This window comes from Benincasa hispida, chromosome 8 (genome assembly GCF_027475165.1).
Source record: "Benincasa hispida cultivar pf3 chromosome 8, pf3_genome.v1.1, whole genome shotgun sequence".
NCBI classification, from domain to species: Eukaryota; Viridiplantae; Streptophyta; class Magnoliopsida; order Cucurbitales; family Cucurbitaceae; genus Benincasa; species Benincasa hispida.
In genome coordinates, this window is record NC_143485.1 from 44536989 (window position 1) to 44563954 (window position 26966).

Genomic DNA, 26966 nt, shown 5'->3' on the forward strand with positions numbered 1-26966 from the left:
TTATCCTGGTAACGCTACGGATGCCGCCCGTTTTGTGGAACAGTCACAAGTGTTGTGACTTATCACAGATGGTCTGATCCTGATCATTCGTGTAGGGGACATGCGCGCAGGGGTGTCCTACACAAAGAGTTTGTATAAGACCTGACCACGAAGTGTTAACGTCTCGTCATATAACTCCGTTCGTGACAGATACTTCACTACACTAGGATGACCATAGGTAACATGACCTCAATCCTGAGTAAGTTGGGAACTCCTATCATTGAGGGCGATCCTTTGATTTGCTTGGGTGCGAGTGCCCAGAGCGCCGACTCAAACCTACCACTTTGGGGATTCATCTGATTTGGGAGCTAGGAACTCAGCTACACAAGATGAAGTTCACTCCTTCCCCGAAGTAGGGGAAAGTAGATAGAATTCTCCCTCAAGGGTTTATCCCGAGGCTTGAACGATGTGGTGCCACACACCTTCTCATGGCCCGAGAGGTGTTCACACATAGTAAGACTATGTTGTATTATTCATTAGAGGTATCAGTGGTACTTAAGGAGTAAGATGTAACTACAGAGGCAAAACGGTAAATTGGCCCAACTGTACTTATGAGCATCTGTGATGGGTCATCGTACTGATGATTGGTTATATCCAATCGACATAGAAATATATCTATAGTAAGAAGAGTTCAGCTGTTGGTCTTTAGTGGAATTCCTGGCAGTTAATGGATGGTGGATATCGTGGCTAAAGAGTTTAGTCAGTTATTCACGTACTGTTGGAGCTTCGAGCCATAGGTTCATAAGGTCCCCTTGGTAGCTTAGATATAAGTTGAGAATCAATTTTTGGGTCAGTTTGAAATGTTCAAATTGACAAGAGGGAGTTCGATTATATATGATATAATTGAATTTATATATGAGATACATTAATTTGGAGAAAACTGGATATAAATATGATTTATATCTAGTGGAGAAAAAAAATACTATGGTTAATTTATGATATTAAACCATAGGTTATGAATATAATGTGATTATATTTATTATTTATTAATTGGATAGTTATGAGATAATTGGCCGGCGTCTCTTCTGTTTTTGTAACTGATGAGTAAGATGAAGAATCGTTTTGAGACGCTTAAATAGCTCACGGTGTGTTGCGATTCTAGAGAGTCATCACTTTGTAAATCAGAGCCTACGATAGTTCTGTTTACTGAATGATTGCTAGAGAGTTATCTTTTACTAAGCGATCGTAGCATCCAAGCTTTACTAAGCGATCTATAGACGATCATTAGCTTTTCCTACACGATTGTATACTTCACCTAAACGATCAAGCATTTTGTCTGTACGAAAGACGAGTCTTTCTCCCACTTGCTTGATCGTTTTTTACGATCTCTTTTCCTCCTCCCCTCTACCAAATCTAAATAGAGCCCGCTCTTTGGATTCTCACTCCGAGAATACTTAGGGTTCCAAGTGGTGGTGTCATCTCTTTTTCTTCATCTGTTCGTGTGGAGACTGTTCGTGGTAGACGATTGTGTGTTGCTGAACGATAATTTTTCGTTCCAGCGATAGTGAGATTTACTGCGAAGGGAGTCTTCAACTGGTAAGTTTACTTGTTCTCCTGTTTATTTATCTCTAAGCATGTCAGTAATTTAGTATTATGATGATATCTGTGTGTGTGAATGTAAATGTGATAATTCTGTCATAATACTTTTGGAAAGATCCGTTTCCGCTCATAGGTACTCTTGTATAAGAGTTCCTTCAGTATCATGGTAAATCAGATACATTGATCATTAGAGTCAATGCAAAAAGAGTTATTGAAATAGTAGAAAAGTAATCAAAGAATGATAATCAAAGACCAATAATCAAAGACCAAGAACAAAAGCAGTGCAAAAAGAGTAATTGAAATAGTAGAAAAATAATCAAAGACTGATAATCAAAGACCAATAATCAATGATCAAGAACAGTAGCAATGCAAAAAGAGTCATCAAAATAGGGGCAAAATAATCAAAGAACAATAATCAAATACCAAGAATAGTAGAAATTCAAAAAGTGTCAACAAAATAGGGACAAAATAATCAAAGACCGATAATCAGAGAACAATAATCAAAGGCAAAACATAACAAAATACTGAAATTAAGCATAGAGACCGATAATAAAACAAAAACAGTCATTGAATAGAACAGATACATTGATCATCAGAGACCGATAATCAAAGACCAAGTACAGAACATTGAAATCAAGTATAGAGCAAAATAAGCTTATAGTTTGTCAAAAAAAGAAGAAGGAAAAAAATATACGGTGGCTCATCAACGGCTGGTGAAGAGAAAGAAGACTTACCATTAGATATGGTAACCCTACCAAGATCCAAACACCATCCTCCATCCCCCACCATACTCCGAACGAGGATCTCCATCCCCTACCAAGCAGAATCTGAGCTACAATATGGTTGTACGATTTAAATTTAGATAGACAGGAGGGACAATACAAAAGATTGGAGAACAGAAAAAAGGGCAAGGGGAAACCCTTGTTTGGAGCAAAGAGAGCAAAAAGAACCGAAAGAAGCGGCAAGATAAAGGAGAAACAGGAGTAGCGTTCGGAACGACATAATGAAAGAGGACAGGTTACGGATCTAGAGAAAAATACAGATCTAGACTACCAAACATACTGTAGTTTAGATCTACGAAGGATTTCTTAAAATTCGACCAATGAGAACCACAATGGCAGTCGATCGGTAGGAATGGAGAAGAGGAAGCTCCAAAACCCACTAGGAACGATGCCGATCGGAACATTGGCGAAACCCTAAAGAGAAGAGATGGAAGAAAATGAAGCAAAATAATTGAGCGCTAATTGGAGTAAGGAAAATGAGAGAGAGTAAGGAAATTAATCGAGTATCGTGTAACATGCTCAAACGGGTTTTGAATTCAAAATAATCAAGTATAAAGTAATTGAGCATCGAATATGACGTTGATATAATCGAGTATACACATGTCAATTGCAGGCGTATTGAGTGACCATGAAGCTAGGTATTGAGTGACCTTTAATTGGGTTTTGAACTAAAAATAATCGAGTATAAAGTAATCGAGCATTGAATATGACGTTGATATGATCGATTATACACGTGTCGATTGCAGGCGTATCGAATGACCTTCAAATAGGTTTTGAATTCAAAATAATCAAGTATAAAGTAATTGAGCATCGAGTATGACGTTGATATGACCGAGTATACACGTGTCGATTGCAGGTGTATCGAGTGACCATGAAGCTGGGTATCGAGTGACCTCCAAACGGGTTTTAAATTTAAAATAATCGAATATAAAGTAATCGAGTATTGAGTATGATGTTGATATGATCGAGTATACACGTGTCGATTGCAGGCATATCGAGTGACCATGAAGTTGGGTATCGAGTGACCTTCAAACGGGGTTTGAATTAAAAATAATAGAGTATAAAGTAATCGAACATCGAGTACGATGTTGATATGATCGAGTATACACGTGTCAATTGCAGCAAGATCGAGTGACCATGAAGCTAGGTATCGAGTTACCTTCAAACGGGTTTTGAATTCAAAATAATCGAATATAAAGTTGTTGGATTTTATGTCCTAAAACTCGTAGTTTGTAAATTAATAAACATATTCTATTTTTTTTCGATAAAATTGTTATTGAAATTGTAAACTTGAATCCAATAAACCAAGGCCCTGAGGCTATTTAATGTAGTTTGAACTTTATGTAGTGACATAAATGTGGATCAAGTACAAATATATAGCCAAAATGGTCTATAGTATATGAATGAGGTTGGGCACCTTATTCTGGGGACACTGTGGATGTGGCCCATTTTGTAGTTAGTACAAGCGATGTGATCCTAAACCGTTCATGTGGAGACATGAAAGTGGGAGCATCCTTTGTAAAGAGTTTACATAAGACTGAACCATGAAATAGTCATTTTTTACGTTCTAAACGCCGTTTTATGCATAAAACTGACTATTTCGTTAATTGATGACCTAGGTAACTTAATCTTAATTCTGAGCTAACTATGAACTCCTGTTCACTCGAAATTATCCTTAGATCTGCATAGGTGAAGGTAGCTCATTATCACTGGCCCAATAAGCCTCCTATTTCAGGGGTAAGATCAAGTGGATAGCTGGGAACATAGGGTGTAAGGCGAAATTCCCTCCTACTCGTTATAGGGATAGTAGATAAGTTGTTCCCTTTAGTATTGAATCCAGGTCTTGAACAAGGGGCCCCACCCTCTCCTTGGCCCGAGAGGGTTTCAGTTTATAGGTTGGACCTTAAACCAATTGTTTATTAGGGAATCAGTGGAACTTATGGAACAAGATGTAATCTTGGGGTAAAACGGTTTTTATGACCCAACCGAGATTACAAACAACTTGTGAAGGATTAGCTTACTAGTCATGGTTATATCAAATGGACACAAATATATCTATAGTGAGGGGAGTGCAATTAGGGGACTATAGTGGAATGATCCGTTGTTAACGAATGTTGATTAGCTCCGTCTAAAAGAGTTTTAGCCAGCTAATCTCGGACCGTTGGAGCCCATGATCTATAGGTTCATTAGGTTCCCCTACTAGCTCATATGGAATAAACTTAGAACAGTATGATGGAATGATTCGAATTGTTCGAATTAGGTGAAGAGAGAGAAACCGACAAGTATATGTGATATAGTAGTCGGTTTTCAGTTTAGAGATACAACTTTAATGATTAAATGTGATTTAAATATTAAGAACATGAATACGTTCATATTTGGAAGCTCGGAAATAATGGAAATGGTAAAAAATGTAAAAATTCAACGAGTTGACTTTTGACTATTAAAAGTCAAACTTTGACCAACCTTATATTCAAATGTGATTTGAATTTCAAGAAAATGAATGTGGATTCATGCTCGAGAGATCAAAATTAGTCAGTATGGAAAAATCATAAAAAGTCAAAATGTTGACTTTTCGATCAAAGTTTGACATCGACAAAATGACTATTTTGCCCTTTGACTAAAGTTAGTGGGAAAATCCAAACTTTTGTTGGATAATTCCACTAACAAAATAGTGGGTTAAGTGTTGACTTATAGTGTAGATATCAAACCCACTTAGATAGTGGATTTTGAGGTGTTGGATTTTTATGAATTTGTTTCATGGTTTTTTTTCTATAAACTTGGCTTTCAAATTGGATGAAAAACTTTTGCTATTTTTCCAAAATTGTTTTCTAAATTTGGGTTGGAAAAATCACTATTTTGGAAAAAAATTCATAATCCAAACTCAACCCAAAATTCATTCTTCTATTTCCATCTCTTTCTCTCTCTCGGGTTCTTCATCCATTGGGTCCCACAACCCGCTTCTGAGGCCAGAGGATAGTAGGTCAGCTCTAGTGGTCGTCTGGTTCGTGTTCGAACGGAGATAGAAGAGGTTCGAGAGCTTCAAAGGTAAGATTAAAAAAAAACCTAATTAATTGATTTAGGGTTGTATGTTTAATTTGTGTAATTAGAGTAAAATTGTTCATCATTTCCGCTGCGCATGCCTATTTTTCCATCAAAAGTGAGCGTTGAGTATGACGTTGATATGATCGAGTATACACATGCCGATTGTAGCCATATCGAATGACCATGAACCTGGATATCGAGTGACCTTCAAATGGGTTTTGAATCCAAAATAATCGAGCATCGAGTATGATGCTGATATGATCGAGTATGATGCTGATATGATCGAGTATACACGTGTTGATTGCAGCCGTATCGAGTGGCCATGAAGTTGGGTATCGAGTGACTTTCAAACGGGTTTTGAATTAAAAATAATCGAGTATAAAGTAATCGAGCATCGAGTATGACGTTGATATGATCAAGTATACATGTGTCGATTACAACCATATCGAGTGACCATGAAGCTGGGTATCGAGTGACCTTCAAACGGGTTTTGAATTAAAAATAATCAAATATAAAGTAATCGAGCATCGAGTATGACGTTGATATGATCGAGTATACATGTGTCGGTTACAGTAGTATCAAGTGACCATGAAGTTGGGTATCGAGTGACCTTCAAACGGGGTTTGAATTCAAAACAATCGAGTATAACGTAATCGAGCATTGGTTGCAGTAGTATCAAGTGACCATGAAGCTGGGTATCGAGTGACCTTCAAACGGGGTTTGAATTTAAAATAATCGAATATAAAGTAACCGAACATCAAATATGACGTCGATATGATCAAGTATACACGTGTCTATTGCAGCCACATCAAGTGACCATGAAGTTGGATATCGAGTGACCTTCAAATTGGTTTTGAATTCCAAATAATAAGTATAAAGTAATCGTTCATTGAGTATGACGTCGATATGATCAAGTATACACGTGTCTATTGCAGCCATATCAAGTGAACATGAAGCTGGGTATCGAATGACCTTCAAATGGGTTTTGAATTCAAAACAATCGAGTATAAAGTAATTGAGCATCGAGTATGATGTCGATATGATCGAGTATACATGTGTCGATTGCAGCCGTATCAAGTGACAATGAACTGGGTATCGAATGATCGTGCATCAAGATACGTGTGACGAGCCATCAAGGATCGAGTAATCGGAGTAAAATAATCGATCACTAATAGGAGTAAGCAAAACGAGGGAGGATAAGGAAACAAACCAAAATAATCGAGCGGTTAAATGAGATTTGGGCTCAAACTATTTTAGTTAGTGCCCCAAATATAATAGCCCACTCTCCCCACTAAATAGCGGCGTATGTCTGAATATACCAATTTCAGCCGCGCAATTTCTAAATTGGAGAAAAATTTCTTTAAAAGCTCACCTAATCAAGATCAATGGATTTGTCTTCCGACTGGTATTGTGAAAATTAATGTTGATGCAATTTGGAGAAAAGAATCTTCAAATTTGGGAATAGGCATTGTTGCAAGAGAGTCTTCTGGAAATTTAATCAAGTTAGCAATACTTAACAAGCAAATCAACCCATATCCTCCACGACGATCCTGGAAGGAGTTAAATTAGACGAAATGTGAGGTTTTCAAACATTATCTTAGAGTCTGATTGTCTCATAGCAATAAACCTCGTAAATGGTAAAGCTTTCTCTCATTGTGAGATAGAGTGCTTAAAAGGAAAAATAGATGAGCTGGCCAGTTTTTTTAATTCTTTAATTTTCGTACATCCCCCACACTCCATATTTATCCACCTCTTATGTTTAATATGGAAATCGTGAAAATGTAGGGCGAAAATAAAAGCATGCGTACAAGTTCAAAATCCACATGTAAACGTTAGAGATTGCCTCGTCTGTTGTAGTTTTGAAACATTGGTTCGTAGCCTATTCTGTTTTTTTCCCACCTCTCATTCTGGGTTTCCATCCTCTACATCTCTCTTCCATTAACCCTACTCTCTGCTTTTTTCCAACCAGCTGTGGTTTACATAACCATCTTCAATGAATCGTGTCAATGGCAACGCCAACACAAAGCTTCCGCCAAGACCCATGTAAAACAATTTCTGACAAAGATATGATCCTCATCTCGCCAAATTCAGGACAAATTCAAGTAGCAAAGAGATAGATTTTTGTGGTATTTGTCACCTTGAAGTAATTTCTCAGCACGTATCCCTATTCATGCACTTTGAAATTGCCACCACCTTCTTCTTCTACATTTTTCTCACTTACTTCCCTTTATAAATCTCCTTCAATTAATTTCCTCTTTTCAGATTGCGTATGCTCTGTTTTTTCCGGGAAAAACAGAAGATTTTTAATTAGGCAGCCATGAATCTCATTCACAGCTTTCTGAATTTAGTCTCTCCACCCTTCACTTTTATCTCCCTCTTCCTTTTACTACCGCCTTATCAAGCTCTTAAATCCTTCCTCTCTTTAGTTGGTGTTCTCTTCACTGAAAATGTCAATGGAAAGGTCGTTCTCATCACTGGCGCTTCCTCCGGTATCGGCGAGGTAATCCATCTGTTAAGAAAACGGGTACAAGTTGAGGTAGAAGAATAAAAATGGGAATTGAAGTTTCTTTTTTATTGCAGCATTTGGCGTACGAGTATGCGAAAAGAGGGGCTTGCTTAGTACTTGTAGCAAGACGACAGAATCTACTTGAAGAAGTTGCAGACATAGCTCGGTATTATGGATCACCAGGTGTAATAACCATTAGAGCAGATGTTTCCAAGTATGAAGATTGCCGACGAGTCATCAACGAGACAATGAATCAATTTGGGAGACGTGAGCAAAAATTTTCCAAATTTCAATTGTGAAAACCAAAACAGAATCGCTTTTTTAATTATGATTTTTTTGTTTTTTTGTTTTTTTTTTTAATGCAGTGGATCATTTGGTGAACAATGCGGCGATAAACCATTTGGTGCTGTTTGAAGACATAGCCGATATCGCTGCATTCAGACAAGTAATGGTAATAAGGATTACTTGAAGCCCTTAAAAGTAAAAACTAAGAAATGAGTTTTGGGATTTGAGGATAAATTTGGGGAAATTGCAGGATATAAACTACTGGGGAGCAGTGTACATGACTCATCTGGCAATTCCTTATTTGAGATACAGCAGAGGGAAGATCGTGGCTTTGTCGGCTCCGCCGGCGTGGCTACCGGCACCTAGAATGAGTATTTATAATGTATGTTTCTAAGTTTGAAAATATTATTGAGATGTGGGTTGTTTTGATTGTCTAAATGGGATTGGAAAATTGAATAATGGCAGTCGAGCAAGGCGGCGATTAAGAGTATGTTTGAGACAATGAGAGTGGAGCTTGCGCCGGACATTGGTGTGACGATTGTTACTCCTGGCTTCGTTGAATCTGAACTGACTCAAGGAAAGGCATTGAACGCTGTAGGCAAACTTGAACTTCGTCAGGACATGAGGGATGTAAGCAATTTCTTCCACTAAATTCCTCTTTCATATCGATGAAAATTAAGGAAAATATGAATTTAAACATCTTCTGTATCAATTCACGCCCTCTATTATGTTTTGACCTAAAATTTTGTGTGAAATTTATAATTTTATTGATTAAACTCTTAAATTTTGATAAATTAATCCATTTAGACTTTGAGTTTGAATTTTTTTTAGAATGGTTCATGAATCTACTCTAATTTATTCATTTTGTAAAATCGATATTTCGAAATGTCTTTAGAGTTGATAATCAATGCAGGGACGGTTGTCAAAAACCTAAATTAATTGGCTTGGCGCACAAAAATTTAGGCTCTATTCAGTAATAATTTGAGTCTTGATTTTTGAAGTTTTAAGTCTTTTTTCTCACATTTTGTTTATCATAATTTACGTTTTTTTAGGTATAATAATTGTCAAAAATAAAATCAAATTTGTAATTAATATTTTTTTGTTTTCAAAATTTGGTTTGACTTTTGAAATTGGTTTAGATAACAAAACAATAAACCTAGAAGTCGTGAGGTGTTTACCGTTTGTAAGCTTAATTTTTAGGAATTTAATGTTTAAAAAGTACTTTGGACCTTTGAATTTTGGTGAATAATGATTTAGTTTTTCGCTTAAAATTTTTAACCAGGACTTTTATTAGTATCATTTAATGAAATTTCTCTCCATGTGTAAATAAATCATAAAGAGAGATTTTAATTGATATGAAAAGGGGAAAAATGGACAGGCGTTGATAGGGATTGTACCGGTGGAGACGGCGGAGGAATGTGCGAAGGCGGTGGTGAGAGGGGTATGCAGGGGACACAGGTACGTGACGGAGCCGTCGTGGTTCAATGTGCTTTATTACTGGAAGGCGTTTTGCCCGGAGGTGGTTGAGTGGTGCTACCGGATAATAGCTATGCCGGCTCCTGGAGGTTCTGAATCCGACGCCCTGAGCAAGCAGGCCCTGGATTTGACCGGTGGCAAGTATCTACTGTATCCTTCTTCCATTCGCTCCACCGAGTTGAAGGCCGATTAATAATCCACAATCAAATTTATCAGCTTTTTTTTTTTCTCAAAAGAATATACATATTTATTTTTCCTTGTCTATTTTGTGTCTGTGGTACCTCTTTGTAAAATCTCTCAGCTTTCCTACTTCCATTCTATTCAACTTTGTTTCTTTTATCTTTAGTTTTCTATTGGCTTATGCGTTATGAAAAATAAAGATTATAATTTAATGTATTTAGTTTCCAGATAACAAGCGCTAGAGCTAGTGGAAGTTTGATTCTCCCATTGAAAAGGTTTAGAGAACAATCATTTAATAATCATACTGATAATGATAAAATTGTGATAGCTCGTATTATGAAGATTTTATTTTACTAAAATTAATTTGCCATAATTCTTTCAAATTAAATTTGCCTACACGTAGTTGCAGTCAAAACTAAATAACTTGTGAAATTAAATTTTTCGTTAATGTCAATTGCTCTCCAAAACATCCACCTTCAGACGTCTACTCGTGCAATCGGTGAGAGAAAAACGGGAAAAGCAATTGCTTAGAATCATAATGGTTATAAAATGTTCGAGTAACTGAACTTGCACATGTGATGTAACTATTTTTGAAAAATTACTCCCTTTCCACTCCTTAATCTTCCAATGTGGGATGGGATAAGGAACTCTCTCCCTTTGGGCCATAGGCTTTGATAGTTGTAGACATTTCCGACATAATAACGACTATTGATATCTAGTACTATTGAGTTTGAACTTTAGTTCGAATAATTATGCAGCTACGTAATTTTAATAAAATAAAATAAAAAAAGAAAATTGAGGAAGTGGTACTTTTGCTTTCATAAAAATGTTCGCATGATTTCAATAACAAGTTAGGAAGATAAACACACAAAATTTCTACGTAGGGCCTGAAATTTCTTTGTATAATGTATTGAAAACTTATGAGATTCAACCTAGAGTTTACCATTTATTCGTAATGTAACAAATTGGTCAGGATGTACACTAGAAACTTGTGTTCTTCAGTATTAGTGGACTCTAAACTAATATCAATTGATCTCAATATATTTTAAAAATATTATTTTCATCCTATTACAATACTAGAGAATTTTTCAAGGCGCAATTTGACTTGTGAACAAGTTGACCTTAAAGCCCTCCAATTGATCACATTCCGCTTGATCAACCCAAGGTTCGACCAATTTAGTACTTTGGATGTTGGTCAGTCCAATTAGTCCTAGTTTACTTTTCACGCACAACCATTTATTTTGGAGTCGATCACAATAGAAAGGCATAGTGATCTCACGATATTTAAAAGAACACATGGGGTACTCCTCCCATTCTTAAATTATTAAAAAAAAAAAAAAAAAAAAAAAAAACCCTAAATTTATCATATATCGTAAAAAATTATTTAGCATCTAACTATTCTATTGGGTAGACTGCTCTGCATATAACACGTAAATGTTTTGATTTGAAGAGAGTGCAACGTGGAGTAGGGTAGTTTGGGCAGAAGTGTTAGGTGTTGGTTCTTCCACATGCAACTATGCCACGTAACTGTGTAGATCATTTTAATTAACCTTCAAACTATTACTACTTCGCCTCGTAGCTTTCTGAATAATCCCACTGAATCGGAATCCTATGGATCTCATCAACAATTTCTTGAATCTAGTAATCCACCGTATTTCTCAAACTGCCTTCTCCTTCATTTTCCCCCTTTATTTGTTCTTCAAGTTCCTTTTATTCCTAATAAGGTCCATTTTCCCCGAACATGTCGCCGGAAAAGTCGTTCTCATCACCGGAGCTTCCTCAGGCATCGGGGAGGTTGTAACATTCATTTAATTAATTTCTTTAATCATTTGCTTCTTTTATATAATAATGATTTTAATTACTAATATATATTTTATCTATATATGAAGCATCTGGCGTACGAGTACGCTGAAAGAGGAGCTTATTTGGCGTTGGTTGCCAGAAGGGAAAACCGTCTCCGGGAAGTTGCTGACGTGGCAGAGATTTTAGGCTCACCTTTTGCTCTCGTCATCCATGCCGACGTGTCAAACGTTGATGATTGCAAACGGTGTGTTCATACAACTGTCGCTCACTTCGGACGTTGTAAGTTCAATTTTCAAAGTTATAAATCATTTTATTTTCCCTTAAAATATATGCTTTTTTGTGTCTAGATATTTATTTCGGCCAAAGGTATACATTGAAAACCAAAATTAATGAACATAACATCTTAACCCATGGTTTCAAAAAGTTGACGAGAAACTTCACGTTTCTCGTTTTTAAGATATTTTTGATAACTATTTATGTTTTTTATTTTTTTAAAAAATAAAAATAAAAATAGAAATTTATTTGATAATTATGGATTGTTTCTCGTTTGTTATGTTTTTCCTAACATTTTCTCTTTTTATAGTTTAAATATAATTTAATAATGTAAAATACAACCTGCATTAAAATAAAAAAAAATAATTATAAAAATTTACATTATCAAATAGACCTAAGTATGGATGTAAAATCAATAATTATAATATAATTATTTTTTTCATTCCTATGTTGTTTTTCAAATTTAATTTTTCAATATTGTTGTTTTTCAAATTTAATTTTTCAATATTGTTTCTCACCCAAGTCATTTGTCTTAAATGATGTTAACTTAGGTCCAACTCAATTACATAATTGAGTTGGATTTAAAATTCTAACCAGTACCTATCGAATGTACTAAAAAAACAATAAACTTAACTTTAAAATAACATATAAACATACCTACTTTAAAATTTAAAATTTAAACATATAAACATACCTACTTTAAAATTTAAAATTTTAAAAATATTTAAAATTTGAAAATCAAAATTATACATATATCTAAATATTAGAAAATTCTAAATTAAATTAACATATAAATATATATAAAAAAAAAGTAAAAGAAAGGAAGAAATATAAAGGAACATAACAAAAGTAATATAGAAAAGTAAGAAATATAAAACGTAAAAAATAAAATAAAATATTTCACATTTGGGAATTGAGCCGAGGATATGATGCCTTAAGAGGGTCGAAGCACGCATACACACCATCCAACTAAACCTAGTTTTTAAATCTAAGTGGAAACAGAATCCAATAAGGTAGACATTTTTGGGTAGTTTCTCAAATTTTAGATACAAGAAATGAGAATTGTTATTAAACAAATTAGTTTTTTAAAAGACGAGAAACAAAAACAAGAAACGAAAAACAGAAAGTTTATCAAACGTGTGCTTCAATACTAAATTCATCAAGCTTCAGATGTAGATTCCAATCTTATTGTAATGGTGAGAGAAAAAATAGAAATTCATTATGTTATTTAACAAATCGATGTTCATACTCAAATAACACCTCTATGAGGTGCAACAACTTCAAAAGAGTACAACATCAGAGTTTATGGCCAGCCAACAAAATCTAATTAACAAATTATAGTAACAGCAAATTGCACTTTTGATCACTAAAGTTTGAGGTCGATATCTTTTTGGTCTTTGAAGTTTTAAAACGAACAATTTATTCCTCAAGGTTTGAGAAATAGTTTTAAATGGTCTCTGAAATTAATCGACTAATAGTAAAATTTTGGGTCATTAAATATGATTAGTCAGCAAGATGGTTTGGCAAAATTATTATTATTATATTGTTTATTTTAGTGATGTGGCCTTCCTGGTTGTAAACATAACTGGATTTCCCGTTTGGAACGGTCTGTGGTGCCATGGAACCCATCAGCAGCCAGTAACTTCAAACCCCTGTTCATGTCTATTTTCCTTCTGTCTCTGGCCCCTCGTGTACCCATCAACATTTTCCTGCTAAATCCAGATTTCAATGGGAATTTGGGTAACCAAATTTGTGGCAATGATTTCACTAGTAGTCTAGGTTTTGTTGAAAGAGAGGATGAGTAATAATGGAGAAGAAGATGGGTTTGGTTGAATCAAACGGTCCAGGGTTGGGTTCGTTTAGTGAAGCTTTCAAATCTCTGCCGCTTAACCAAGGAAGATAAGACCAAACACTATGATTTTCCTTTTTCTTTTCTCCCGAAATAATCCGATTACCTGACTCTCTAGTTGTAGGGCTATGAGAATCAGAAAAAGCTAGGTCCCATTTGAATATTTTTTTTCTAAAATTACTTATTTTCAGATCCCCTCCTCTGCCACACTCCGCCGGTGCAACTTCGACCCCCCCTTCCTCCAACTCTCGGAATCTATATTGCTACCCCTCCGATAATGCCTTGGTTGGTAATCAAATACCTCACTCTCCCTCTTGTCTTTCGTTTTCAACCATTCATTAATGATGATTTCGTTTTCATTCTTTTTCTATTAGGAGTAGAAGGAAGATAGACATGAGGAAGGTTTTGTGAAGAAGTTTTAAGTTCTTGGCTGCCGATGGGTTCTATGACACACAAAGACCATTCAAAATGGGAAAGGCGGTGACATCTGCAGCGAGGGAGGCTACATTATTATTTTAAAAAAACAATATTATAATAAATTTACCCAATCATCTTGCTTGCTAATCATATTTAATGGTCACATCATTTTACCATTAGTTAACAGTCCAAGGAACCCTAGGGATCATCTAGAACAATTTCTCAAAACTTGGGGACTAAAATATACACGTTGAAACTTTATGGTCAAATAGACATCAACCTCAGACCTCAGAGACCAAAAGTATGTTGGAAATGACTTTTGGGTTTAGACCCATAAGAAAAGTTAAGAGAGTGGGAAGTTTTGTCCTACATAGATAGATTTAGAATTGCCTAAAGAGTATAAATACCAAGGCATTGTAGACAAGAATCCAACGTGTGTTGGTGGTGGAAGTATACCCTTTTCACCACACGTGCACCACCTTCGCCGCCTACTTGTCGACGGATGGGTTCGAGTAACTGCACTTTCACGAAAAAAAAATTAAATTTTTATTACTTATCCTTTTATTTATAAATTAAATTTTAATCATTTAGACCATTTGGTATTCTAACCGTTGGAGTTTTTTACTGTTTTGATTTTCATCTGTTGAGTTGTTTTCGATTGTTGGTTTTCGTCCATTAACAGACCTTTCCTTTCCATCCGTTGGTGTCCTCCTCTCACACACTATATAATACTATTCAGATCTGTGAGAGGGGACACAACTAAATTTCATTCCTTTTTCTCCAGTACTTCATTTCTACTATTCTAAGCAACCTTTTATTGGTTCTAGTCCTTTTTCCGGCGAGTGCACGCCTAAATTTGAAGGTTGTGTTAACCTTGGGGAGCAATCGACATAAACGATTAGCACCGAGGTCGCGTCGTATTTGCTTTCAGGATAGTGGTTCTTTCAGAGCACAATAATTTTCGTGACATCTATTTCAACAATCTGAAAGCAAATATCACAGATGTCGATCAAGAATGGTAAGGTTCTCCTAGATCTGTCCAAGCTCAGACCACTGGACGGAGCAAATAATCGCCGCTAGTCTCAGAAATTATTGATTTTCTTCGAGCAGCTGGAGATTGATTACATCCTCACCACAGCAGTACATACGAAAAGGTGAGCACTGTCTCTGATCCAGAATCCTCCATCCAACCCATTGATGTTTCTGATCAATCAAAGATATCCGCAATTGATCCTGATAAGTACGAGAAAGACAATAAAACAACCAGCGACCATCTGCTGAATCATATGACAGATTCAATGTTTGATTTGTTCGTGGTCTAAAAACCAACAAAGGTAATTTGGAGTACATTGGAGTCCCGGTATGGAGGAGATGATGCTGATCCAAATGATGAATGAGAAACCGGTAGTGGAGCAGATACATGAGTATGAAAATTTGGTTGCGAACGTTCTGGCCGAGGGCATAAAAATGCGTGAGATTCTATAAGTTGATGTGCTGCTTGAAAATTTTCTCCCATCCTAGAGCGACTACATAAATCATCTGAAACATAAAAAGAAGGATCTGACACTCAAGGTGCTGATCAGTCACATGCGCATCGAAGAAGCCAATAGGCTAAAAGATAGCTAATTTCTGGAAATCTAAATTCATTTAATGCTAACTTGGTTGAATCTTTTGCTATTAACAAAGACAGGTCCAAAAATCATAAGAAGCAATCTAGAAAGAATAATTCTTCTCAGAAGAATGGGCATCGTAAAACTGCTGGTGAGAAGATTGAGAAGAAAAACGATTTGCTATGTCTGCGGGAAACCAGGACACAAATCCTATCAATGCAGTCAAAGAAAAGGAAGGCCAAATTAGCAACCTACACCACAAGCTAATCTTACTGAATAAGATGATGTAATTGTTGCTGTTGTGGAAGCAAACTTGGTGGAAAACAAAATTGACTGGATACTTGACATCAGAGCTTTGAGACATTACTATTCAAACAAGAGCTCTTCCATGACTACGAGGACACCGCTGACGGAGAATGTGTGTTCATGGATAACACTGCTGATGGAGAATGTGTGTTCATGGAAATCTAAATTCAGTTAATGCACAGAATTACTAGAATTGATTCACTCTGATTTAGCTAATTTAAAAAACACCACAAGTAAAGATGGGAAAAATTATTACATTTCTTTTGTTGATGTTTTTTCTAGATATACTAGAATTTATCTTTTAAAGACAAAAGTTGAAGCTGGTTATATGTTTAGGAAATATAAAGTAAAAGTAGAGAATCAATTAGATAAGAAGATTAAGAGGTTAAGATCAAATAAAGATGGTGAATATAGTGATAATACACTTAAAGAATTTTGTGAATCAAATGGCATTATTCATGAATTTACCGCTCCTTATTCACCACAACAAAATGATATAGCATAACATAAAAATAGAACTTTTAAGGAAATGATGAATGTTATGTTGTTAAGTTCTGAATTGTTTGATAACATATGGGGGAAGCTGTGTTTTCTGCCTGTTTTATTCTTAACAGAGTATCTCACAAGAAACTTAGTAAGACACCTTACAAACTCTGGAAAGGATATGCACCTAATCTTTCTTAGCTAAGGGTGTTGGGATGTTTGGCTAAGGTTCCATATTCTGCATTCAAGATTCCTACAATAGGATCTAAAACTTTTGATTGTGTGTTTATTGGTTATGCACAAAGTAGTGTTGCATATAGATTTATGTGCTTGAATGATAGATCTGTGTGTGAATATAGGGATGCATAATTTTTTTAGCATGTTTTTCCTTTAAAAAATGGAAACATTGAAATTGATAGAACAACTAATTGTGAGAATAATTCTGTTTCCATGCCTTCCTTGTCTAATAGTATGCATGTTATAGCTTCTAGTAGTATGTTTGACATTGTAGATGTTAACAATATGTATAGATCTAATTGGCCAATCCACGTCCCAACCCAAAATGAAGACAACTTTATAAGGCCTTGACGTTAAGTCACAGTCTTATCCCTTATTCGATTTCTTCAAAACCAGGCCTGAAGGAAGGAATGTCTATTCCTTCTGTGGCATTTTGCCTTCCAACATCGGAGTTTAGTCTAAGGCTGATTGTTGGGAATCATATCTGATGGAGCAAAAGAGAAAAATAGTCGGAATCCGTTGAGTTTGTTTATTTTTCCCGTATGCCCTTTATAGAACCAAGAAGAAGTAAGAGACAGAGAATTGAGAAAAATTTTGGTCCTGATTTTTTAACTACTTTTTTTAGTTGAGAGACCAAATGATATTAACTATCAGTTTGTATGTATATACCTTATAGTTGAGGATCCAAAATCTTTCCAAGAAGCCTTAAGTTCTGTAGACTCTAACTTATGGAAGGAAGCTATTAAGAGTGAATTGGATTCTCCAATCATGAACCAAACTTGGAACTTAGTAGACCTTAAAAAAGGAAGTAAATCTATAAAGTAAGTGGATTTTCAAAAGGAAAATGAGGTTGGATGGTTCAATTGAAAGATACAAGGCTAGATTGGTAGTAGTAGGGTATACACAAACACAAGGTGTTGATTATTTTGACACGTATTCCCCTATAAAAAAAAATAGCTACCTTTATGGTCTAGATTGTATTGGCTGCTATCCATGGACTTTTGATTCACCATATGGATGTAAAAACAACATTCCTCAATACTGATCTAGAAGAAGAAATGTATATGGTACAGTCTAAAGGCTATACAGTAGCCGATCAGAAAACAAAGTATGTAAACTAAAAAAATATCTTTATGATATTAAACAAGCTCTTAAATAATGGTATGAAAAATTCAAATGATACTTTGATAAACAATGGTTTTAAGGTAAACTCTTCAGATACATGTGTTTATTCAAAGTTGTTTAGAGCCGAGTGTGTGATTATATATTTGTATGTTGATGATATGCTCATCTTTGGAATAAACATAAAGATGATACGGAATACCAAATTGTTATTATCTTCCCATTTCATAATGAAAGATTTAGGGGAAGCCGAAGTAATACTTGGTGTTAAGATAAGAAAAACTGAAAAATGGTTTTTCTCTATGCCAATCACACTACATTGAAAAATTACTAAAGAAGTTCGATTGTTTTGATGATCTTCGTATAAGAACTCCTTATGATGTTAATATAAGTCTTAAAAAAAATAAAGGTGATTGTGTATCTTAGTCTGAATGTGCAAAGAGTATAGGTAGCGTTATGTTTTTAATGAACTATACTAGACTTGATATTGCATATATTGTTAATAGATTGAGAAGATATATACATAATCCTGATGAGGATCATTGGAGTGCTCTTCGTCGTCCCTTAAGATATCTAAAGGGAACCATGAACTATTTTTTACATTTTAACAAATTTTCTGCTGTATTAGAAGGTTATTGTGATGTAACTAAGTATCTGATTAGATGAAGTCAGTTCTACAAGTGGTTATGTTTTTTTTATTCGGAGGAGGAGCAGTATCATGGAAGTTTGCAAAATAGACTTGCATAGCTAAATCCACAATGAAATCAGAATTTATTGCTCTAGAACTAGTAGGAGAGGAGACTGAATGACTTAGAAGCCTATTAGGGGATGTACCATTGTGGAGGCATCAATACCAGTATCTGTGTACTGTGATTCACAGGCTGCCATAGGTATTGCTAAGAATAGTGTATATATTGGCAAAAGGAAACATATACATCTTAGACATAAAGCTGTGAAATAATTGTCAGATTTTGTGAGGTCTGAGCAAAATTTGGCTAACCCTTTGACCAAAGGCCTAATAAGGAAAATAATTTTAGAATAATCAGTCAACATGGGACTTAAACCCTTATAGGATTCTATAGCCCGTTATCTAGGTAGTCTATTGTGATAGACTTGATAGTCCATAGCCCTTCATTTGGTACGAACTTGATGGAAAGAACTAAAACCTTTTAAAATTCCACAGCTCTTCTTTTGGGTGGTCCTAGTATGGACTTGATGGATGAGTGTAAAATCTTCATAGCTCAGTTTTAAGTGGTTTGTCTTTGATATACTTGATGAAGTAGGTCCTGGTATGGACTAGACGTGAAGTCTTCAACTATGAGTGGTCTATTGCGATAGACTTGATGAAGCAATTAACGTGATTATGAAGGCGTGGTCCATCTTTTATGAAAGAGTTTAAAGGTCTCTTTCTAGAGCTTTCACGATGACTCGAGGTTAATGTGTATGACCATAATAAGCACACTTTATATCACAGAATCGAGAGACTAGGAGTAAGACGTGTTGTGGAAATCTCAATTAGTGTTATTGAAAGTTCAGGAGGTAACTCACTCTCTCTCGCAAGGTTGTTGCGCTACTTCACTATGCATCAATTCAAATCATTAGATATTGATGTTTAAGTTTGATCTTTTTTATTTGCCCAAAACACTTATTTAATTTTATTTTGAATTTTTATTTTACTTGTTAACTTTTCTGTAACCGTCATTTATGGGGGATTGCTGGAAATGACTTTTGGGCTTAGGCCCATAGGAAAAGTTAAGAGAGTGGGAAATTTTGTCCCACATGGATAGATTTAGAATTGCCTAGAGGGTAAAATACAAGGCATTCTGGATGAGAATCTAAAGTAAGTTGTTGGTACAAGTATAACCTTTTCACCACACACGCGTCGCCGCCGCGGCCATCCGTTCGATGGGTTTGGGTAATCGCGCTTGTACGAAAAAGAATTAAATTTTTATTACTTATCCTTTTATTTATAAATTATTTTTAATTTGTAAATTAAATTTTAATCGTTTGGACTGTTTGGTATTCTGACTATTAGAGTTTTTTACTGTTGGGATTTATACCCGTTGTTGAATTTTGTCCGTTGAGTTGTTTTTTACCGTTGTTTTTCGTCCGTTAACAAACCTTTTCTTTCCGTCCGTTGGTGTCCTCCTCTTACACACTACATAACACTGTTCAAATCTGTGAGAGAGGACACACAACTAAATTTCATTCCTTCTTCTCCACTCCATTTCTATTGTTCTGAGCAACCTTCTTATCGGTTCTAATCCTTCTTCCAGTGAGTGCACGCCTGAATTTGGAGGCTGTGTTAACCTTGGAGAGCAAACGACATAATCGATTAGTGTTGAGGTCGCGTTGTATTTGCTTTCAGGACAGTGGTTCTTCCACGATACGGTAACTTTCGTGACATCTATTTCAACAAAGTACATCTTACCCTTATACTAATTAACAAATTTGAGGTAGTACTTTGTTTGGAAAAACAACCTAAGTCCCACACCCTCAATGGGGGACTGTGTAGATAAGGGATAATGATGCTTATATAAGCCATGTTGCTCGACTTTATAGTAGTAAATTATATTTTCTGGTACACTATCTCAGACTTCGGTGGTATTGTATCAAACTGGGTGATCATACATTGTGTGATGTTGTTTAATATTTTCATCCATACTTTACTATATGTACTTGAAATTATTGTAGCTTGTGTAACAGATAACCTTCTTCATCATATTCTCCCATGAGGATTATACCCTGATCAAATTTTTTGAATCGTTAAAAAGTGGATCACTTGGTTAACAACGCCGGGATAACCAGCATCAACTTGTTCGAAGAATATGACGACCCAAGAAATATTGCATCAGTAATGGTGGATATAAATTAATCTCAAAACGACCACTTTACTGATTTAACAAAAATGGTTGAAGAACGACGATGATTGTTTTTGTTCTTCCAACAGGACACTGACTTCTGGGGAACAGTTTACTGCACTTATTACGCCATTCCATACCTCAAACAAAGCAGAGGCAAAATCATCGGAATTGCTTCCTCCGCCGCATGGCTACCCACTCCCCGCCTGAGCTTCTACACTGTAAAATCCCCTCCCGTGTTTGTTAACTACTCTGTTTTTATGCTCTGTTTTTGTATTAAAACATTATTTAAATTGAAGGCAAGCAAAGCAGCAATGATAAGTTTCTACGAGACATTGAGAGTTGAAATTGGGAGAGAGATCAAAATTACCGTTGTGACGCCGGGGTTGATAGAATCGGAGATGACGCAGGGGAAATTCATGTTCGAAGACGGTAAGATGTACCTGGATCAAGAGTTGAGGGACTCGGTAATGAGCGTGATGCCGATTGAGCCGGTGGGCAGTGCTGCGGAAGCGATAGTGAGGGGTTGTTGTAGGGGAGATGAGTACGTGACGGAACCACTGTGGATGAGGATGACGTTTTATTGGAGGTGGTTGTTGCCGGAGGTGGTGGAGTGGTTGAGTTACTTGTTTATAATGACGGGAAATTCACCGAGGGACAGTTTTGGGAAAAGGCTACTTGAGTTTACTGGATTGAAGCCCTTTATTTATCCAGCATTGGTTCGATCCTCGGAATTGGGATATGAATAGGATTGTTATTGTTTGCACTCACTTTCTTCTGCTTTTATCTCTGTTTTATGTGTAACTTTGTAATTTAGAGCGGGATTTGGAGGATTTTTGTATTTTTACTTTTACTTTTCTAATTTTGAATATAAGTATGAATAATTAACTGAAATCACTCGAATCTAAATTAGAGTTCTTACTACACAAGATGGAAATAAAACTTGTTTCATTGATAATGAATGAATACAAGTGTTTTAAATAAGTACGTGAGTACAGAAGAATGACAACTTTCAGAATAACAGAGACTAATAAAGTGAACAAACATAAAACTAACTTGCTTTAATACTCCCTCTCAAGATGGACTTAGGATGCTAATGATGCCCCTCTTGGATAACAAAGAAGATGGGCTTAGGATGTTAATGATGCCCATTTTGAATAACAAAGGAAGAAAAGAAGAGCTAGGTAATGGCTTAGTGAAACTATCGGTAAGTTGCAATTGAGAATGTATTGGCATAATAGTTGATTATTTTATATATATCCATTAAAGAAACATCCAAAGTTATTTTATAAAACTTGAACAGTATGTGGTAGACATATGGGTAAATCATGTTTAAGTAATAACCTTAAATAGTTAGAAATATATTGATAAGGGTGGGTGCCTTATCCTGGTGACATTACAGATACGTCTCACTTTGTAATTGCTACAAGAGTTGTAAAGTGCTTCAAATGATTTGGTTCTAATTGTTCATGTAGAGACATGTGAGTGAGAGTATCTTATACAAAAAGATTGTATGAGATCAGACTACGAAATAATTAATCTCTTTTTATAATACTATTGACTGAAGGAATTAACATTTTATAGGATGACCATAGGTAACTCGACTTTAATCCTGAGTGAGTTATGTACGCCTATCTATGAAGGCAGTCATTTGATCTGTATGGGTGAGAAAGGTCTAATTCGCCAACTCAATAAGTCTACCATTTTGGAGATTTATCTAAGTAAGGAGTTGGGAACATAGCTACACAAGATGAAATTCACTTTTTCCTGTCTTTAGAGTAAGTAGATGAATTGCTATCTTAAGTGTAGACTCTAGGTTTGGAACAATGAGACCACTTCCTCTTACTAGTTCGAGAGGATTTTGTTTATGATAGGATCATAAACGAATTGTTCATGAGAAGATTAATGAGACTTGAGGAGTTAAATGTAATTACAGGGATAAAACCGTAATTTGATCCAACTGTAATTACGAGTGAGTCGTGAAGGGTCAACTTACTGTGATTGTTTATATCCATGAACACATAAATATATCTACAGTACAAAGAGTACAACAGTTAATCTTTAGTGGAGTGACCTACAGTTAATGAATGTTGATTAATTTAATTAAAGAGTTTAATTAATTAATCCCATATTGTTGGAGCTTCTAATGTGTAGGTCCATTAGGTTTCCTGCTAGCTCAATAAGGATAAAACAAGAATAATCTAATTTTAGATTAATTTGAATTGTTCAAATTATATAAGGGAATTAATATAATATATATATATATATATATATAGATACATTATAATGTAAAGTTAATTTTGAATGAGATTAAAACTTATACTTTATTATATGAGAGAATAATGTATTTCAATAAGATTCAAATATTAAATAATACGAATGAGATTCATATTAAAATTATAGGCTATATGTGAGAAATAAATATTTAAATAAGATTACTATATATATGAGATGTATTCAAATGAAATTAAATATATGATAATTAAAAAATATTTATTTAATATATATTAAATGAGAATAACTTCGAAGGGACTTATTCTATATATTGTTAGAGGGGGTTGTAACTCTTCCTCTAATCAATTCTTTCACACTCTCACCTTAAGAAAACTTGGGTAGAGATTTGATGGAGAAGTTCTTTGTATTTTTCTCTCTAACACATCAAAAAATTCTCTCAAAGTTTTTATAGAAAAAAATTTCTCTGAAAAAACTTTCCTATTCCAAAAGTGAGATCTCACCATCTCGATTCTTGTTGGAGAATAGCAAGGTTTTTGACTGGTGGTGTCCATTGTTTATGGTTGTTCATGTTCTTGGAAGTAGCTTCGAGTTCGAAGGAAAATTTTATAGTATGAAGTGTTCGTGATGTGGAGACGATTTCTAAGAAAAAAATCTTTTAGGATAAGTTTTTCTCTATCCCTAATAGCATATTGTAGAATTAATGTTCATCCTGTACATGTTCTATGCATTTTTTCTATTTTTCAAGATTTTCCAAACGAATTTCATTGGCCACTACTACAAATGTGACCTTTGTTGATGGACAAAAAATTTCTACATTGATGGCCAAAATATGTCAAGTAAGCCAACATCAAGAAAACCTGACCATAAAAAAAACTGGTTTTATTGACGGTGAAAAACGTAAACACAAACCCTTTGTTTACGTTTTTGGCTATCAAGAAAGGGCACGTTGATGTTTTTGTCCATCAACAATATGAAAAAAAAAAAATCAAGAAAAATCCTTTTGTTGATACTTTTCAAAAGTCAAAGGTAATATTGACATTTTTTATCCATCAACTATTTTTTAAGAACATCAAGAAAATCTTTATTATTGAAATTTTTTTGCATATCAATATAACTATTTTATTATTTGTCAACATATATTTTTATTGACGGCTTTTGAAGGTCAACTATAAACTTGTTGAAATTTTTTACCCGTTTATGATACCAATTTGGAAAAAAAAAAATCTAAGTCATTGAGACCCTTCATATATGCAGCTTGTAATCAACCTTTAACAAGATTTTAATCTTAAATTTGCATTTACACCAAGAAGTAACTCATGGTACCTAACATTTTCTTTATACACAAACAATAAAATACACCATATCAATTATCACTACTAAAAGTTTGGCCTTTGTTGACGGGAAAAAAAAAGTAAAAAAGTATCCATGTTGATGACAAAAAAATGTCAAGTAAGCAAACATAAAAAAAGTCTGAACATCAAGAAAACTAGTTTTGTTGATGACAAAAAATATCATAAAAAAAACCCTTTATTGATGTTTTTGGCCATCAACAAAGGGTCCCTTGATGTGTTTTGCCCATCAACTATATGGAAAAGCTGTTAAAAAAAATCATTTTATTGATACTTTCGAACGTCAAAGTAAGGTAATATTGACATTTTTTGTCCATCAAATATTTTTTGAAAACGTCAATAAAATACTTTTTATTGACATTTTTGAAAGGATCGAATCCCAAGCATTGAAGCGTGTGATTGTCTTGCAATTTTGTTTTCGATTTTACATAAACAAAATACAGTATAAAAATAATAACATAATGGATAAACAATCAAAATTGGCATGCATTTAAGAGAAGACAGGATGGAAGAACTAAAACTTACCTTTGTAAATTCTTAAATTCTTTAGGATTCCCCCCGCATCTTCTCTGGATCGCCTCTTCAATGATCAAGGGATACCACCGTAAGTGAAACCTTGTTATTCTCTAGGATCCCAAGAATTGGATGTATGGTCTTCAAGACTAGGATTCAAAATTCCCAATTCAATTATATCACAAATATGGGCCATGAAGACCTATTTATAGAGATGAGAGGTGACCCCCTTCTCCTAGTATTTCCTATTCCTATTTTAATTCTAATTTTAACTTTTACTCAATTAATTAGTCCAATAATTAAATAACCATTTATATTAAATCTAATTTAATATATATGATTAATTAATTAATAAATAAACATCACATGTTTATTTATCTCTACTTCTCAAAAATTAATTAATTAATTGATTAACTAAATTAAATGACTATACTAAATCATATTTAATATAGAATTAATCAACATATAATTATCACATATTTATATGTATACATTTCTTTAATATTTTAATCTTATTTAAATATTTTTTTTCTCTTAATTATAGATCACATCGATAATTAACCATATTATAGGGTGATAGGCAGATGCATGTTTGGAACCACTTCCAAATCTGTTAAGAAATCTCGAAGTCATATTGCCTCCTTTGCCATTTCGCATACAACTACATATTAGGCTTCCATGGTGGACTCAACAATACAACTTTATTTTATACTCCTCCAAACTATAGCTCCTCTGTTTAGAGTAAAACTAATCCTAAAGTTGATTTCCTTAAATCTATGTCGGTTTGAAAATCATAGTTAGTGTATCCTGTAAGGATCAGATCTTTAGTGTCATACACAAGCATATAGTCCCTCGTTCTCCGAAGATACTTGAGGATATTTTTAACGATAATCCAATGATAATATCCCGGATTGGACTGAAACTTATTGATAATTTGTACTGTATAACATATGTCAAGTTATGTACACAACATGACATATATGGGAAATACGTTTCATAGCCTTAACTTCTTGAGGTGTGTTAGGACACTGTTTTGTAGACAGATGAATCCCATGCTTGAAACGCAGCAAACCCCTCTTGGAATTCTGCATCTTATATCTATCTTTTCTATATAAGATGTCTGAGATAAGACCATCCTATTTTTGCAATTCTGAACGATTTGGATTCCAAGAACATACTGAGCTTCTCCCAAATCTTTCATTTGGTATTGAGTTACAAGTCATCCCTTAACGTCAGCTAGGACATCCCCAATGAGTAGGATGTCATCAATATATAAAATCAGAAAAGCTACAATTTTGTTGACAATCTTCTTGTAAACACAAGGTTTGTTAACATTTCGTTCAAAGCCATAAGATTTGATCGCAATGTCAAACCTTATATTCCAGGATCAAGAAACTTTTTTTAACCTATAAATGGATCGTTTTAGCTTGCAAAGTTTTTTCTCTTGATCGTGTTCAATGAACCCCTCTGGTTGATCCATGTAAATACTCTCATCAAGATGGCCATTTAGGAAGGTTGTCTTGACATCCATTTGCCAGATCTCATAGTCATAAAAAGCGGCTATTGAAAAGAGTATCCTTATCGACTTTAGCATGGCAACAGAAGAGAAGGTTTCTTCATAGTCCACCCTCTCTATTTGGATAAACCCTTTTGCCACAAGTCGGCCTTAAAGGTCTGCACCTTACCAATTTGGTCTCGTTTCCTCTTGTAAATCCATTTTCAATCAATAGGTTTTATCCCATCTGGTTGATCTACACAAGTTTCCAGACTAAATTGAAGAACATAGACTCCATTTCGAGGTCTATGGCTTTGATCCACTAGTTTCGGTCTATATCTTCATTGCTTGTTTAAAGGTCAATGAATCATCTAAGTCATCATCAGGTATGACGATCTAAGTTTCTATTAAACCAATGTAACAATCAGGTTGTTGAAAAATCCTCCCACTACGTTGAGGCTCTCTCAAATCTTGAGAAGGATGTGACTGACCAAATGTTCCTACTCTATCAATAACTCTTGTTAAAGGACCGTCTTGATCAACAACTCTTGTTGGTCTATTTAT

General features: G+C 34.8%; 2 protein-coding genes across 2 annotated transcripts; both read left to right on the forward strand.

Annotated features, from left to right (window-relative positions):
* The first annotated feature begins 7263 nt into the window (after positions 1–7263).
* Positions 7264–9962, forward strand: LOC120083631 (11-beta-hydroxysteroid dehydrogenase A-like). The gene is made up of 6 exons (XM_039039464.2): positions 7264–7902; positions 7983–8175; positions 8274–8359; positions 8444–8575; positions 8659–8823; positions 9572–9962. Exons 1-6 carry the CDS (start codon positions 7720–7722, stop codon positions 9860–9862), a joined length of 1050 nt encoding a protein of 349 aa, XP_038895392.1. The 5' UTR covers positions 7264–7719; the 3' UTR covers positions 9863–9962.
* Positions 9963–11460: 1498 nt separating this feature from the next.
* LOC120084064 (11-beta-hydroxysteroid dehydrogenase 1A-like) lies at positions 11461–21559 on the forward strand. The gene is made up of 5 exons (XM_039039965.1): positions 11461–11643; positions 11739–11931; positions 20724–20809; positions 20900–21031; positions 21110–21559. The coding sequence occupies exons 1-5, from the start codon at positions 11461–11463 to the stop codon at positions 21557–21559; spliced, it is 1044 nt and encodes a 347-aa protein (XP_038895893.1).
* Positions 21560–26966: the final 5407 nt, after the last annotated feature.

What these genes read in the sequence shown, in the direction of transcription:
- LOC120083631 (XM_039039464.2), top strand. Translation starts at nt 7,720, where the DNA reads ATGAATCTCATTCACAGCTTTCTGAATTTAGTCTCTCCACCCTTCACT. An exon ending in AATGAATCAATTTGGGAGAC is followed by an intron (nt 8,176 to 8,273) that starts GTGAGCAAAAAT and finishes TTTTTAATGCAG; the next exon opens with TGGATCATTTGGTGAACAAT. An exon ending in CTAGAATGAGTATTTATAAT is followed by an intron (nt 8,576 to 8,658) that starts GTATGTTTCTAA and finishes GAATAATGGCAG; the next exon opens with TCGAGCAAGGCGGCGATTAA.
- LOC120084064 (XM_039039965.1), top strand. Translation starts at nt 11,461, where the DNA reads ATGGATCTCATCAACAATTTCTTGAATCTAGTAATCCACCGTATTTCT. An exon ending in TGTCGCTCACTTCGGACGTT is followed by an intron (nt 11,932 to 20,723) that starts GTAAGTTCAATT and finishes ATCGTTAAAAAG; the next exon opens with TGGATCACTTGGTTAACAAC. An exon ending in GAAATATTGCATCAGTAATG is followed by an intron (nt 20,810 to 20,899) that starts GTGGATATAAAT and finishes TTCTTCCAACAG; the next exon opens with GACACTGACTTCTGGGGAAC.